The sequence below is a fragment of the Hyperolius riggenbachi genome, chromosome 3 (genome assembly GCF_040937935.1).
Source record: "Hyperolius riggenbachi isolate aHypRig1 chromosome 3, aHypRig1.pri, whole genome shotgun sequence".
Lineage (NCBI taxonomy): Eukaryota > Metazoa > Chordata > Amphibia > Anura > Hyperoliidae > Hyperolius > Hyperolius riggenbachi.
The window spans coordinates 32,629,889-32,648,345 of record NC_090648.1 but is presented as its reverse complement, the minus strand read 5'-3'; the positions used below and the strand labels follow the sequence as shown (position 1 = coordinate 32,648,345).

The 18,457-nt window shown below is 48.6% G+C and overlaps 1 protein-coding gene across 3 annotated transcripts in view; it reads left to right on the top strand.

Moving 5' to 3' along the window:
- LOC137562530 (very-long-chain 3-oxoacyl-CoA reductase-like) overlaps positions 1-18,457 on the top strand; it is a 118,015-nt gene that overhangs the window by 21,384 nt on the left and 78,174 nt on the right. For 2 of the 3 annotated variants that reach the window (XM_068273946.1, XM_068273944.1), the window contains exon 1: positions 2,479-2,706. The exons of the other annotated variant lie outside the window; for it this stretch is intronic. In XM_068273946.1, the coding sequence (XP_068130047.1) occupies positions 2,550-2,706 (157 nt within the window). In that variant the 5' untranslated portion in view covers positions 2,479-2,549. Of the gene's footprint in view, positions 1-2,478; positions 2,707-18,457 lie in introns of those variants that run through there. 3 annotated transcript variants of the gene reach the window in all.

Sequence of the window (18,457 nt, the reverse complement as noted above, 5' to 3'; positions counted from 1 at the left end):
CTACACTGGGAGCAACTATACTAGCTACACTGGGGGCAACTATACTACCTACACTGGGGGCAACTATACTAGCTATACTGGGGGCAACTATACTAGCTGCACTGGGGCAACTATGCTAGCTGCACTGGGGGCAACTATACTAGCTATACTGGGGGCAACTATACTACCTACACTGGGAGCAACTATACTAGCTACACTGGGGGCAACTATACTACCTACACTGGGGGCAACTATACTAGCTATACTGGGAGCAACTATACTAGCTATACTGGGGGCAACTATACTAGCTATACTGGGGGCAGCTATACTACCTACACTGGGGGCAACTATACTAGCTACACTGGGGGCAGCTATACTACCTACACTGGGGGCAACTATACTACCTACACTGGGGGCAGCTATACTACCTACACTGGGGGCAGCTATACTACCTACACTGGGGGCAGCTATACTACCTACACTGGGGGCAGCTATACTACCTACACTGGGGGCAGCTATACTAGCTACACTGGGGGCAGCTATACTAGCTACACTGGGGCAGCTATACTAGCTACACTGGGGGCAGCTATACTAGCTACACTGGGGGCAGCTGTACTACCTACACTGGGGGCAACTATACTAGCTACACTGGGGGCAACTATACTAGCTATACTGAGGGCAACTATACTAGCTACACTGGGGGCAACTATACTACCTACACTGGGGGCAACTATACTACCTACACTGGGGGCAACTATACTAGCTACACTGGGGGCAACTATACTACCTACACTGGGGGCAGCTATACTAGCTACACTGGGGGCAGCTATACTAGCTACACTGGGGGCAGCTATACTACCTACACTGGGGGCAGCTGTACTACCTACACTGGGTGCAACTATACTAGCTACACTGGGGGCAACTATACTAGCTATACTGAGGGCAACTATACTAGCTACACTGGGGGCAACTATACTACCTACACTGGGGGCAACTATACTACCTACACTGGGGGCAACTATACTACCTACACTGGGGGCAACTATACTACCTACACTGGGGGCAACTATACTAGCTATACTGGGGGCAACTATACTACCTACACTGGGGGCAACTATACTACCTACACTGGGGGCAACTATACTAGCTATACTGGGGGCAACTATACTACCTACACTGGGGGCAACTATACTACCTACACTGGGTGCAACTATACTAGCTACGCTATGGGCAACTATACTAGCTACACTGGGGGCAACTATACTAGCTACACTGGGGGCAACTATACTAGCTACACTGGGGGCAACTATACTAGCTACACTGGGGGCAACTATACTAGCTATACTGGGGGCAACTATACTAGCTATACTGGGGCAACTATACTAGCTATACTGGGGGCAACTATACTAGCTATACTGGGGGCAACTATACTAGCTATACTGGGGGCAACTATACTAGCTATACTGGGGGCAACTATACTAGCTATACTGGGGGCAACTATACTAGCTACACTGGGGGCAACTATACTACCTACACTGGGGGCAACTATACAACCTACACTGGGGGCAACTATACTAGCTATACTGGGGGCAACTATACTAGCTACACTGGGGGCAACTATACTAGCTACACTGGGGGCAACTATACTAGCTACACTGGGGGCAACTATACTAGCTACACTGGGGGCAACTATACTAGCTATACTGGGGGCAACTATACTAGCTATACTGGGGCAACTATACTAGCTATACTGGGGGCAACTATACTAGCTATACTGGGGGCAACTATACTAGCTACACTGGGGGCAACTATACTAGCTACACTGGGGGCAACTATACTACCTACACTGGGGGCAACTATACTACACACTGGGGGCAACTATATTACCTACACTGGGGGCAACTATACTAGCTATATTGGGGCAACTATACTACCTACACTGTTGGCAACTATAATAGCTACACTGGGGGCAACTATACTATCTACACTGGGGGCAACTATACTATCTACACTGGGGACAACTATACTACCTACTCTGGGGGCAACTATACTACCTACTCTGGGGGCAACTATACTACCTACACTGGGGGCAACTATACTGGTGGCAACTTTGTGACACCTTCCTCCCTGTCAATCAACGGTGCGCCACTCCCCCTGGCGCCCAATGGAAGGAATGCCCCTGACGCCGGCGTTACTGTCTGCTGCTGTCCCCTCCGGAGCAGTGCTGCACAGGAGGAAGGGGGAAGTCTCATTAGGATCCAGAAGCTTCCCCCTCCCAAAGTAAGTACCTCCAGGTTCTTACAGATTCTCTTTAATTTTGCTGTAGCATTTCTGATACTCTCAGCAGTGCAGTGGAGGAGGACGTTACAGTTTAACCCAATAGAAATGATGAATGTCTCGAACCACAACAATAACAGAAGGCTCACTAGAGAATGACAGTTCTCTCACTGTGTCCAAGTATGAATTATAGAGTGAAACAGAAGGGTGTGGGCCGAGATGTGGGAGGGGCCAGAGTCACTCTTCCATGCAGTATAATTCAGTGCAGTGACAGTGGCCGGACAACTGAGAGGATGGACTGTGTGCTGCACCCGGGGCTCACCCTGCTGGGGTACCTGGCTCTGTCCTACCTGCTCCTCACACAGCTCTACAAACTGCTGAGGGGAGTCCGAGTCCACATCCTGTCCCGCTGGTGGAGGAAGGACCTCCGGGAGTACAGAGGCTGGGCAGGTAAGTGTCACTACTGTCACTTACCTGCATTTTATATTACATTCAACATTCTATACTAAGTGTAGCACATCATAACTAGTTTACAGAATAATAGTCCCAATCTGAGATCTGACCATACTTTGTACTGTATCTATAGAGGCAGGAGCATACCCGGGATTTTCAAAGGGGGGGGGGGGGGGGGGGGGGGATTCCTGAAAGGTCTCTCTCAGCCACACACAATACAGTATAATAATATGGTAGGACATCATGCTGGGTACTCACAATACAATTTCCCGTCCAACTGACAGGATCTGACAATTATTTCCTAAATGTCTGATCTGCTCCCGATCGACAACGGGATTTATCAGGAGCAGTTTGAATACAGATAATAATGAGGACAGTCGACATTGCTAATGAAGAGGAAAGTGAAGCATTCACACAGCAGGGCACAGCGGATCAGTGAATAATGGCGCACAGCGCCTATGCATAAAGATGGCGCCGCATTAAAAAGAAACGCTTATTGCTATTTATCGTTAGTACTGCATAATAATGGCGCACAGGGAAAAAAGAAGAAAAACGGCACACAGTATTGTTATTTATCAATAGCGCCGTTCATATGCCAAACAGCAACTATACTACCTATACTGGGGGCAACTATACTACCTACACTGGGGGCAACTATACTACCTACACTGGGGGCAACTATACTAGCTATACTGGGGGCAACTATACTAGCTATACTGAGGGCAACTATACTAGCTATACTGGGGGCAACTATACTACCTACACTGGGAGCAACTATACTAGCTACACTGGGGGCAACTATACTACCTACACTGGGGGCAACTATACTACCTACACTGGGGGCAACTATACTAGCTACACTGGGGGCAGCTATACTAGCTACACTGGGGGAAACTATACTAGCTATACTGGGGGCAACTATACTAGCTATACTGGGGGCAACTATACTAGCTATACTGGGGGCAACTATACTAGCTACACTGGGGGCAACTATACTAGCTACACTGGGGGCAACTATACTAGCTATACTGGGGGCAACTATACTACCTACACTGGGGGCAGCTATACTACCTACACTGGGGGCAACTATACTACCTACACTGGGGGCAGCTATACTACCTACACTGGGGGCAGCTATACTAGCTACACTGGGGGCAGCTATACTACCTACACTGGGGGCAGCTATACTAGCTACACTGGGGGCAACTATACTACCTACACTGGGGGCAGCTATACTAGCTACACTGGGGGCAGCTATACTACCTACACTGGGGGCAGCTATACTAGCTACACTGGGGGCAGCTATACTAGCTACACTGGGGGCAGCTATACTATCTGCACTGGGGGCAGCTATACTAGCTACACTGGGGGCAGCTATACTACCTACACTGGGGGCAGCTATACTACCTACATTGGGGGCAGCTATACTACCTACACTGGGGGCAGCTATACTACCTACACTGGGGGCAGCTATACTACCTACACTGGGGGCAGCTATACTAGCTACACTGGGGGCAACTATACTACCTACACTGGGGGCAGCTATACTACCTACACTGGGGGCAGCTATACTAGCTACACTGGGGGCAGCTATACTAGCTACACTGGGGGCAGCTATACTAGCTACACTGGGGGCAACTATACTACCTACACTGGGGGCAGCTATACTAGCTACACTGGGGGCAGCTATACTAGCTACACTGGGGGCAACTATACCAGCTACACTGGGGGCAACTATACTATCTGCACTGGGGGCAGCTATACTAGCTGCACTGGGGGCAGCTATAATAGCTGCACTGGGAGCAAATATACTGGGGGCAACTATACTAGCTACACTGGGGGCAACTATACTAGCTACACTGGGGGCAACTATACTAGCTACACTGGGGGCAGCTATACTAGCTACACTGGGGGCAGCTATACTACCTACACTGGGGGCAGCTATACTACCTACACTGGGGGCAGCTATACTAGCTACACTGGGGGCAACTATACTACCTACACTGGGGGCAATTATACTACCTACACTGGGGGCAGCTATACTACCTACACTGGGGGCAATTATACTACCTACACTGGGGGCAGCTATACTAGCTACACTGGGGGCAGCTATACTACCTACACTGGGGGCAGCTATACTATCTACACTGGGGGCAACTATACTATCTACACTGGGGGCAACTATACTACCTACACTGGGGGCAACTATACTAGCTACACTGGGGGCAACTATACTAGCTACACTGGGGTCAACTATACTAGCTACACTGGGGGCAACTATACTATCTACACTGGGGGCAATTATACTACCTACACTGGGGGCAGCTATACTAGCTACACTGGGGGCAGCTATACTAGCTACACTGGGGGCAGCTGTACTACCTACACTGGGGGCAGCTATACTACCTACACTGGGGGCAGCTATACTACCTACACTGGGGGCAGCTATACTACCTACACTGGGGGCAGCTATACTACCTACACTGGGGGCAGCTATACTATCTACACTGGGGGCAACTATACTATCTACACTGGGGGCAACTATACTACCTACACTGGGGGCAACTATACTAGCTACACTGGGGGCAACTATACTAGCTACACTGGGGTCAACTATACTAGCTACACTGGGGGCAACTATACTATCTACACTGGGGGCAATTATACTACCTACACTGGGGGCAGCTATACTAGCTACACTGGGGGCAGCTATACTAGCTACACTGGGGTCAACTATACTAGCTACACTGGGGGCAACTATACTACCTACACTGGGGGCAATTATACTACCTACACTGGGGGCAGCTATACTAGCTACACTGGGGGCAGCTATACTAGCTACACTGGGGGCAGCTGTACTACCTACACTGGGGGCAGCTATACTACCTACACTGGGGGCAGCTATACTACCTACACTGGGGGCAGCTATACTACCTACACTGGGGGCAGCTATACTACCTACACTGGGGGCAGCTATACTACCTACACTGGGGGCAGCTATACTATCTACACTGGGGGCAACTATACTATCTACACTGGGGGCAACTATACTACCTACACTGGGGGCAACTATACTAGCTACACTGGGGGCAACTATACTAGCTACACTGGGGTCAACTATACTAGCTACACTGGGGGCAACTATACTATCTACACTGGGGACAACTATACTACCTACACTGGGAGCAACTATACTAGCTATACTGGGGGCAACTATACTACCTACACTGGGGGCAACTATACTACCTACACTGGGGGCAACTATACTATCTATACTGGGGGCAAATATACTACCTACACTGGGGGCAAATATACTACCTACACTGCGGGAAATATACTACCTACACTGGGAGAAACTATACTAACTATACTGGGTGCAACTATACTACCTACACTGGGGGCAACTATACTACCTACACTGGGGGCAAATATACTAGCTATACTGGGGGCAACTATACTAGCTATACTGAGGGCAACTATACTAGCTATACTGGGGGCAACTATACTACCTACACTGGGAGCAACTATACTAGCTACACTGGGGGCAACTATACTACCTACACTGGGGGCAACTATACTAGCTACACTGGGGGAAACTATACTAGCTATACTAGGGGCAACTATACTAGCTATACTGGGGGCAACTATACTAGCTATACTGGGGGCAACTATACTAGCTATACTGGGGGCAACTATACTAGCTACACTGGGGGCAACTATACTACCTACACTGGGAGCAACTATACTAGCTATACTTGGGGCAACTATACTACCTACACTGGGGGCAGCTATACTACCTACACTGGGGGCAGCTATACTACCTACACTGGGGGCAACTATACTAGCTACACTGGGGGCAACTATACTAGCTATACTGGGGGCAACTATACTACCTACACTGGGGGCAACTATACTACCTACACTGGGGGCAATTATACTACCTACACTGGGGGCAACTATACTAGCTATACTGGGGGCAACTATACTAGCTATACTGGGGGCAACTATACTAGCTACACTGGGGGCAACTATACTACCTACACTGGGGGCAACTATACTACCTACACTGGGGGCAACTATACTACCTACACTGGGGGCAACTATACTACCTACACTGGGGGCAACTATACTAGCTATACTGGGGGCAACTATACTAGCTATACTGGGGGCAACTATACTAGCTATACTGGGGGCAACTATACTACCTACACTGGGGGCAACTATACTACCTACACTGGGGGCAACTATACTACCTACACTGGGGGCAACTATACTACCTACACTGGGGGCAACTATACTACCTACACTGGGGGCAACTATACTAGCTATACTGGGGGCAACTATACTAGCTATACTGGGGGCAACTATACTAGCTATACTGGGGGCAACTATACTACCTACACTGGGGGCAACTATACTACCTACACTGGGGGCAACTATACTACCTACACTGGGAGCAACTATACTAGCTACACTGGGGGCAACTATACTACCTACACTGGGGGCAACTATACTACCTACACTGGGGGCAACTATACTACCTACACTGGGGGCAACTATACTACCTACACTGGGGGCAACTATACTAGCTATACTGGGGGCAACTATACTAGCTATACTGGGGGCAACTATACTAGCTATACTGGGGGCAACTATACTACCTACACTGGGGGCAACTATACTACCTACACTGGGGGCAACTATACTACCTACACTGGGAGCAACTATACTAGCTACACTGGGGGCAACTATACTAGCTATACTGGGGGCAACTATACTAGCTGCACTGGGGCAACTATGCTAGCTGCACTGGGGGCAACTATACTAGCTATACTGGGGGCAACTATACTACCTACACTGGGAGCAACTATACTAGCTACACTGGGGGCAACTATACTACCTACACTGGGGGCAACTATACTAGCTATACTGGGGGCAACTATACTACCTACACTGGGGGCAACTATACTAGCTATACTGGGGGCAACTATACTACCTACACTGGGGGCAACTATACTACCTACACTGGGGGCAACTATACTACCTACACTGGGGGCAACTATACTAGCTATACTGGGGGAAACTATACTACCTACACTGGGGGCAACTATACTACCTACACTGGGGGCAACTATACTACCTACACTGGGGGCAACTATACTACCTACACTGGGGGCAACTATACTACCTACACTGGGGGCAGCTATACTACCTACACTGGGGGCAACTATACTAGCTATACTGGGGGCAAATATACTACCTACACTGGGGGCCACTATGCTAGCTATACTGGGGGCAACTATGCTAGCTGCACTGGGGGCAACTATGCTAGCTGCACTGGGGGCAACTATGCTAGCTGCACTGGGGCAACTATGCTAGCTGCACTGGGGGCAACTATGCTAGCTGCACTGGGGGCAACTATGCTAGCTGCACTGGGGGCAACTATGCTAGCTGCACTGGGGGCAACTATGCTAGGTGCACTGGGGGCAACTATGCTAGGTGCACTGGGGGAAACTATGCTAGCTGCACTGGGGGCAACTATGCTAGCTGCACTGGGGGCAACTATGCTAGCTGCACTGGGGGCAACTATGCTAGCTGCACTGGGGGCAACTATGCTAGCTGCACTGGGGGCAACTATACTAGCTGCACTGGGGTCAACTATACTAGCTGCACTGGGGGCAACTATACTAGCTGCACTGGGGGCAACTATACTAGCTGCACTGGGGGCAACTATACTAGCTGCAATGGGGGCAACTATACTAGCTATACTGGGGGCAACTATACTAGCTATACTGGGGCAACTATACTAGCTATACTGGGGGCAACTATACTAGCTACACTGGGGGCAGCTATACTACCTACACTGGGAGAAACTATACTACCTACACTGGGGGCAACTATACTAGCTATACTGGGGGCAACTATACTAGCTATACTGGGGGCAACTATACTACCTACACTGGGGGCAACTATACTACCTACACTGGGGGCAACTATACTGCCTACACTGGGGGCAACTATACTGCCTACACTGGGGGCAACTATACTAGCTACACTGTTGGCAGCTATACTACCTACACTGGGGGCAGCTATACTACCTACACTGGGGGCAACTATACTACCTACACTGGGGGCAACTATACTAGCTACACTGGGGGCAGCTATACTACCTACACTGGGGGCAGCTATACTACCTACACTGGGGGCAACTATACTACCTACACTGGGGGCAGCTATACTAGCTGCACTGGGAACAAATATACTGTGGGCAGCTATACTATCTGCACTGGGGGCAACTATACTAGCTCCACTGGGGGCAACTATACTAGCTACACTGGGGGCAGCTATACTACCTACACTGGGAGAAACTATACTACCTACACTGGGGGCAACTATACTACCTACACTGGGGGCAGCTATACTAGCTACACTGGGGGCAGCTATACTAGCTACACTGGGGGCAGCTATACTACCTACACTGGGGGCAGCTATACTAGCTATACTGGGGGCAACTATGCTAGCTACACTGGGGGCAACTATACTAGCTACACTGGGGGCAGCTATACTACCTACACTGGGGGCAGCTATACTACCTACACTGGGGGCAGCTATACTACCTACACTGGGGGCAGCTATACTACCTACACTGGGGGCAGCTATACTACCTACACTGGGGGCAGCTATACTAGCTACACTGGGGGCAGCTATACTACCTACACTGGGGGCAGCTATACTACCTACACTGGGGGCAGCTATACTACCTACACTGGGGGCAGCTATACTACCTACACTGGGGGCAGCTATACTACCTACACTGGGGGCAGCTATACTACCTACACTGGGGGCAGCTATACTACCTACACTGGGGGCAGCTATACTACCTACACTGGGGGCAGCTATACTACCTACACTGGGGGCAGCTATACTAGCTACACTGGGGGCAGCTATACTACCTACACTGGGGGCAGCTATACTACCTACACTGGGGGCAGCTATACTAGCTACACTGGGGGCAGCTATACTACCTACACTGGGGGCAGCTATACTACCTACACTGGGGGCAGCTATACTACCTACACTGGGGGCAACTATACTACCTACACTGGGGGCAACTATACTACCTACACTGGGGACAACTATACTAGCTACACTGGGGGCAACTATACTATCTACACTGGGGACAACTATACTACCTACACTGGGAGCAACTATACTAGCTATACTGGGGGAAACTATACTATCTATACTGGGGGCAAATATACTACCTACACTGGGGGCAAATATACTACCTACACTGCGGGAAATATACTACTGGGGGCAACTATGCTAGCTGCACTGGGGGCAACTATGCTAGCTGCACTGGGGCAACTATGCTAGCTGCACTGGGGGCAACTATGCTAGCTGCACTGGGGGCAACTATGCTAGCTGCACTGGGGGCAACTATGCTAGCTGCACTGGGGGCAACTATGCTAGCTGCACTGGGGGCAACTATGCTAGGTGCACTGGGGGCAACTATGCTAGGTGCACTGGGGGCAACTATGCTAGGTGCACTGGGGGCAACTATGCTAGCTGCACTGGGGGCAACTATACTAGCTGCACTGGGGGCAACTATACTAGCTGCACTGGGGGCAACTATACTAGCTGCAATGGGGGCAACTATACTAGCTGCACTGGGGGCAACTATACTAGTTGCACTGGGAACAAATATACTGGGGGCAACTATACTAGCTACACTGGGGGCAACTATACTAGCTACACTGGGGGCAACTATACTAGCTACACTGGGGGCAGCTATACTACCTACACTGGGGGCAGCTATACTACCTACACTGGGGGCAGCTATACTACCTACACTGGGGGCAGCTATACTAGCTACACTGGGGGCAGCTATACTACCTACACTGGGGGCAGCTATACTAGCTACACTGGGGGCAGCTATACTAGCTACACTGGGGGCAGCTATACTAGCTACACTGGGGGCAACTATACTACCTACACTGGGGGCAGCTATACTACCTACACTGGGGGCAGCTATACTAGCTACACTGGGGGCAGCTATACTAGCTACACTGGGGGCAGCTATACTAGCTATACTGGGGGCAACTATACTACCTACACTGGGGGCAGCTATACTAGCTACACTGGGGGCAGCTATACTAGCTACACTGGGGGCAGCTATACTAGCTACACTGGGGGCAGCTATACTAGCTACACTGGGGGCAGCTATACTAGCTACACTGGGGGCAGCTATACTACCTACACTGGGGGCAGCTATACTAGCTACACTGGGGGCAGCTATACTAGCTACACTGGGGGCAGCTATACTATCTGCACTGGGGGCAGCTATACTAGCTGCACTGGGGGCAGCTATACTAGCTGCACTGGGAGCAAATATACTGGGGGCAACTATACTAGCTACACTGGGGGCAACTATACTAGCTACACTGGGGGCAACTATACTAGCTACACTGGGGGCAGCTATACTAGCTACACTGGGGGCAGCTATACTACCTACACTGGGGGCAGCTATACTACCTACACTGGGGGTAGCTATACTAGCTACACTGGGGGCAACTATACTACCTACACTGGGGGCAATTATACTACCTACACTGGGGGCAGCTATACTACCTACACTGGGGGCAATTATACTACCTACACTGGGGGCAGCTATACTAGCTACACTGGGGGCAGCTATACTACCTACACTGGGGGCAGCTATACTATCTACACTGGGGGCAACTATACTATCTACACTGGGGGCAACTATACTACCTACACTGGGGGCAACTATACTAGCTACACTGGGGGCAACTATACTAGCTACACTGGGGTCAACTATACTAGCTACACTGGGGGCAACTATACTATCTACACTGGGGGCAATTATACTACCTACACTGGGGGCAGCTATACTAGCTACACTGGGGGCAGCTATACTAGCTACACTGGGGGCAGCTGTACTACCTACACTGGGGGCAGCTATACTACCTACACTGGGGGCAGCTATACTACCTACACTGGGGGCAGCTATACTACCTACACTGGGGGCAGCTATACTACCTACACTGGGGGCAGCTATACTATCTACACTGGGGGCAACTATACTATCTACACTGGGGGCAACTATACTACCTACACTGGGGGCAACTATACTAGCTACACTGGGGGCAACTATACTAGCTACACTGGGGTCAACTATACTAGCTACACTGGGGGCAACTATACTATCTACACTGGGGGCAATTATACTACCTACACTGGGGGCAGCTATACTAGCTACACTGGGGGCAGCTATACTAGCTACACTGGGGTCAACTATACTAGCTACACTGGGGGCAACTATACTACCTACACTGGGGGCAATTATACTACCTACACTGGGGGCAGCTATACTAGCTACACTGGGGGCAGCTATACTAGCTACACTGGGGGCAGCTGTACTACCTACACTGGGGGCAGCTATACTACCTACACTGGGGGCAGCTATACTACCTACACTGGGGGCAGCTATACTACCTACACTGGGGGCAGCTATACTACCTACACTGGGGGCAGCTATACTACCTACACTGGGGGCAGCTATACTATCTACACTGGGGGCAACTATACTATCTACACTGGGGGCAACTATACTACCTACACTGGGGGCAACTATACTAGCTACACTGGGGGCAACTATACTAGCTACACTGGGGTCAACTATACTAGCTACACTGGGGGCAACTATACTATCTACACTGGGGACAACTATACTACCTACACTGGGAGCAACTATACTAGCTATACTGGGGGCAACTATACTACCTACACTGGGGGCAACTATACTACCTACACTGGGGGCAACTATACTATCTATACTGGGGGCAAATATACTACCTACACTGGGGGCAAATATACTACCTACACTGCGGGAAATATACTACCTACACTGGGAGAAACTATACTAACTATACTGGGTGCAACTATACTACCTACACTGGGGGCAACTATACTAGCTATACTGGGGGCAACTATACTACCTACACTGGGGGCAACTATACTAGCTATACTGGGGGCAACTATACTACCTACACTGGGGGCAGCTATACTACCTACACTGGGGGCAGCTATACTACCTACACTGGGGGCAACTATACTAGCTACACTGGGGGCAGCTATACTACCTTCACTGGGAGAAACTATACTAACTATACTGGGTGCAACTATACTACCTACACTGGGGGCAACTATACTAGCTATACTGGGGGCAACTATACTACCTACACTGGGGGCAGCTATACTACCTACACTGGGGGCAGCTATACTACCTACACTGGGAGAAACTATACTACCTACACTGGGGGCAACTATACTAGCTATACTGGGGGCAACTATACTAGCTATACTGGGGGCAACTATACTACCTACACTGGGGGCAACTATACTAGCTATACTGGGGCCAACTATACTACCTACACTGGGGGCAACTATACTACCTACAATGGCATAAAAATGGCGCCGCATTAAAAAGAAACGCTTATCGCTATTTACCATTAGTACTGCATAATAATGGCGCACAGGGAAAAAAGAAGAAAAACGGCACACGGTAACGTTATTTATCAATAGCGCCGTTCATATGCCAAACAGCAGAAGTTATTGTGCACAGTAACGTTATTTATCAATAGCGCCCTACATAAGCCAAACTGCAGAAATTATTTAACTTCAAAACGGTGAATGGATTTAAAGCGGATCCGAGATGAATTACTAACTATAACAATTAACTTGTCTATATATCTTATCTACAGTTTAGATAGTTTACACAGCAAATCTAGCTGCCAACAGCTTTAATAGAATATGATTATTTCTTCCTGTGATACAATGACAGCAGCCATGTTGTTTGTAAACATTACACAGAGGCAGGCTTATCTGTATCTTGAGCACTCAGCCTGTGAAAAAAACCGAATCCCCCTCCTCCTCCCCCCCTTCTGCCTCTGAAATCTCTGGCTAGTAACACCTCCTCCTCCTCCTGCCCAGACTGAGCTCCCATGAGCCCTTGCTACTGCCAAGGCTCTCTGAAAACCTGTGGGCGTGGCTTCTTTAGTTTATAGGGAATTAGAGTATTAAAACAAAAACAAAAAAGTATTTAGCTTGAGGGATGCCCTATAAACAATAGGAAAGGAACACAATTATGCAATGAGTAAAAGTTCACCTCGGATCCACTTTAATGTAACACTGTCAAGGTTAGAGTTAGGCACCACCAGGGGAGATTTAGGGTTAGGCACCACCAGGGTGGACTTAGGGTTAGGCACCACCAGGAGGTGCTTAGGGCTATTCACCTCCAAGGGGGGTGGTTAGGGTTAGGCACCACCAGGGGGGTGCTTAGGGTTAGGCACCACCAGGGGGGTGGTTAGGGTTAGGCACCACAAGGGGGGTGCTTAGGGTTAGGCACCTCCAGGGGGGTGGTTAGGATTCGGCACCTCCAGGGGGGTGGTTAGGGTTAGGCACCACCAGGAGGGGTTTAGGGGTTAGGGATAGGTACAGAGAGAGTTCTGTGTATTAACGCTAAATAACGATAAGGCTTTAACATTAAATAGTGGTAAGCGACAAATGGATTAGCGGCAACACCGTGCGCCATTATTCTCAGGCGCCATTTTCAGATGGATCCGGGCACAGGGCGGTGCTCATACCTGACTAAGTTTCCCAGAGCTGCTCCATGGTGTGTGCACACGCTGCTGCTCCATGGTGTGTGCAGACGATGCTGCTCCATGGTGTGTGCAGACGATGCTGCTCCATGAGGTGTACACATGCTGCTGCTCCATGAGGTGTACACAAGCTGCTGCCCCATGCTCGGTGCACACATTGCTGCACCATGCTCTGTACACACGCTGCTTCTCGACAGTCTGTACACACGCTGCTGCTCCATGCTCTGTACACGCTGCTGCTCCATGCTCTGTACACAGGCTGCTGCTCCTTTCTCTGTACACAAGTAATTCAAGGTCGGCTGGCACACCAATTCAATGTTCCAAGCAGTTTTATTGTATGCACAACATGACAATTGTTTCGGGGGCCGCGGAGGGTCCCCTTCATCAGATAAAGTGCAGACATACGTCTGCACTTTATCTGATGAAGGGGACCATCTGCGGCCCCGAAACAATTGTCATGTTGTGCATACAATAAAACTGCTTGGAACATTGAATTGGTGTGCCAGCCGACCTTGAATTACTTGTATTGGACTGATGTTGCTTCTGCATCAAGGCTGAGCACCCAACTATCCACGGCAAGGTGTGCCTATCCAAAACCTGATATTGCATGCTCAGTACACTCGCTGCTGCTCCATGCTCTGTACACACGCTGCTGCTCCATGCTCAGTACACACGCTGCTGCTCCATGCTCTGTACATTAGCTGCTGCTTCATGCTCTGTACACACGCTGCTGCTCCATGCTCTGTACACACGCTGCTGCTCCATGCTCTGCACACACGCTGCTGCTCCATCCAAAGTCAGCTGTAGCAGGGAAAGAAAGGGAGCAGTGCTATGAGCTGCAGGTTACCTGCAGATATTCTGGTGTCTCAACTTGTGCCTGTCCCCAGACACTGGACTGGCTCTGGTCTGAGGGGGGATTCTGGGCAGCTGTAATTCCCCCCCCCCCCTGTGTTTGCTTATGAGAGGCATGGAGCGGACACTGCAGAACTTTGAACTGCAGATAGTCACATTGTTATCTAGGTTGGCAAAAGACGTGTTATTCAAGTTCAACCTCTCAAGCCTCTTCAATGCAAGGAAAGCTCACCTGACAGTGAGGCTGACATGCCGTATGTATTTCCTTTTAAACAATACACATTGCCTGGCTGTTAGGGATGCTAATTCGGATTCCGCGGAAACAAAATTTCCATATTTCCGATCGGAATTCCAGGGAGATCCAATTTACGGCAACTCGGTCATTTTAGCCCAATCCCAGAGCTCGGAAGCATTGGAACTATCAGAGAATGCAGAATTTTTCAGCAAAAATCGAATGACCATTGTCATTTTAGACCAATCACAAGACGCCGTTTTGCAACTTTCGATTTTAATTTGCAGTTTTTTTGCATTGTCCGATGCAAAAAAAAAAAGGACAAATAAAATACTGCTCGGAAATTGCACAATTGGAAGAATGGAAAATACGAAAAACTAAAAATTGAAAAAAGTGTTAATTGGAAATTCCGCTGTATAGGAAATGGGCATTTTCGATTACCCCTACTGGCTGTCCTGCATATCTCTCTGCCTGTAATACTTCTAGTCACAGCCCCTGAACAAGCATGCAGCAGATCAGGTGCTCTGACTGAAGTGGGACTGGATGAGCTGCATGCTTGTTTCAGGTGTGTGATGAAAATCAGCAGGATAGCCAGGCAACTGGTATTGTTTAAAAGGAAATATTCTAAATGTGGCCTCCTCTATAGCGCTCTCATTTTAGGTTCCCTTTAAATGTAGATATAGAATTTGCCATAACTACTCCTTGTGCTGTCCTAATCATGATAAAGAAACCCTTCCCAAAGACATGGAAAAATCTCCTTTCCTCCATACACAGCTCATGTTTATATTGTGCTTTGCGCAGACCTTATGAAAACTATTACAGTATATGGCATTTGGATGTATTTATAATTAGGACACTTTTAAAGAGGAACTGTAATGAAAATAACATAATTAATAAAATTGCTTACCGGTATTTTTTAAAATGTTAATTTTGGTGTTAATTTGAGTCTTATTTCACTCTTGCAGCCGCTTCAAATGTGGAGGTAGCCACTCCCTCCCCCGCAGTATACAAATATCAGGAAAGAAGTGGCGCTAGGTATAGCGTCAGTGATGAGAGAAAATGCAAATATTCTTTTCGCCTTCATTTCCGCAAAAATAAATGTTAAATTCTATTTTCGAGCAAAAATGCCATCAAAAATACGTTTTGTTATTTTTCAAGCTTTTTGCACTCTTCGCAAATATTTGCAATAAAAATATTAATTTTTTCACGGCAAAAATATTGTTTTTCCATGTATCTATGATTTTCGCAGTAAAAGTTTTTTTGCGTTTTCATAAAAAAAAATGCGAAAACGTGAAAATTCAACCTATTTTTCATGAAAATGTCTCAAAATCGAAAAAATTGCATTTTTGAAAAAATGACTTTGGCGAAAATTTGCATGCAACACTGATATAAATATAGATAGATAGATTGGATACACGCTATAAAACTACTCATACAATGGTTCTACCCCTAGGTCCCCAAACTTTTTCGGTCAAAGGCCGGGTCAACATACTTCAGACTGCCGGGGGGCCGGAACATACATAAAATAATGTTGAAAAACATAACATTGAATCTAGGTATTGATTCCCCCAATCATGCCCGGAGGAGAACTCCCAGCAGCAGCCAGTCATGTGGTGTCTTTGTGCACCAGACAGTGAAGCATACCCAGGTGACAACCTGCCGTGCAATTGGACAGCAGTGTCACCTGATGCAGAATTGGATTGGAAACCAGCGAATAACTGCTCACTGGCTTCTGCAATATGTGGATGGGTGGGGCCAGCACTGCTATTGTAAATGCGGGCCGCCCATTTTTAAAGGTACAGTGGGCTGCATCTATAAGTTCTACATTTTGTGTTTAGGGGGGCCAGTGAAAAAGCCTCTGCGGGCCGCATTGGAGTTTCAGGACCACTGCAACGCAATCAGCTGAAAAGTGCAAATGCAAGTTTGATTCATAAATATAATGCAGATGATTTTACTACATTCAATCTGACAGATTACAACACCCTTCCTGTAATGTGGTGCCCAGAACTGTACCCCCCCCCCCCCCCTTTATGTGGGCCTCACAAGTGATTTATTTATAGTGATTTCTGTATGCCAGAATTGTATTTGCTTTGGCAGCTGCTGCTTGGCATTGATTGCTAAACATATTGTCAACCAGTACTACCAGAAGCGTTACTATAGTGATAGCAGCCCAGGCAGCAGCAGGAGGGCCCCAGCCACATTTGTTATATGATTGTTGGCAGATGGGACGTCTGAGGTAACCACGGGGGAAAGGGGTGGTAACCAGGGTCGGCTGTAGACTTTTTGCTGCCTGAGGCAAACTTGTGAGGATGCATCCACCCAATTTGGAATGATTGCACAGCACCCGACAATTTAATGTTCTCACGTGACATGCTGCAGCTCAGTGACAAGCAAACTGCTCACCCTCATCTACTCTACTCCTCCTCAGTCAGGACAGCAGTGCCACCTCCTCCCTTCTGCTGCGCAAGTCACATGACACACTGCTGCTCTCCTGCCTCCCCCTCCTTACTCACTGTCAGACTCCTCACACATCACAACAAGCTGCTTTTCCCCAATGATGACCTCTTGACCTCGCTCTCCTCTCGCCTCCTACTCTGACTGCATGCTGTTAGTATAAACACAGTACAAAAATGCTGCCCCTGTAATCTCTGCACCTGATGCAAATGTTTCACCTTGCTTCATGAGAGAACCGGCCCTGGAGATAAAACTAAAGGAGGCCTTCAAAGTTTACTAAAGTCCCCCCTGGACTGGTTTGCAGTTATTCCCCTGAGTACAAGCAAGTCCTTCAGCAAGTCCTAAGTGCCAGTTGCAGGAATTATTGTGGTTTTGAAAACAAAGTCCACTAACAGTCCCTCTATTTCCGAGGTACCCCTTACACACCAGAGCTGCCTACATCTACATTACACGGGTACCGGCTGAACAGGTTTTTAAAGCAGTGTGAGAAACGCCCAAAATGTTTAAATAGTTTAAAAAGTAAGGT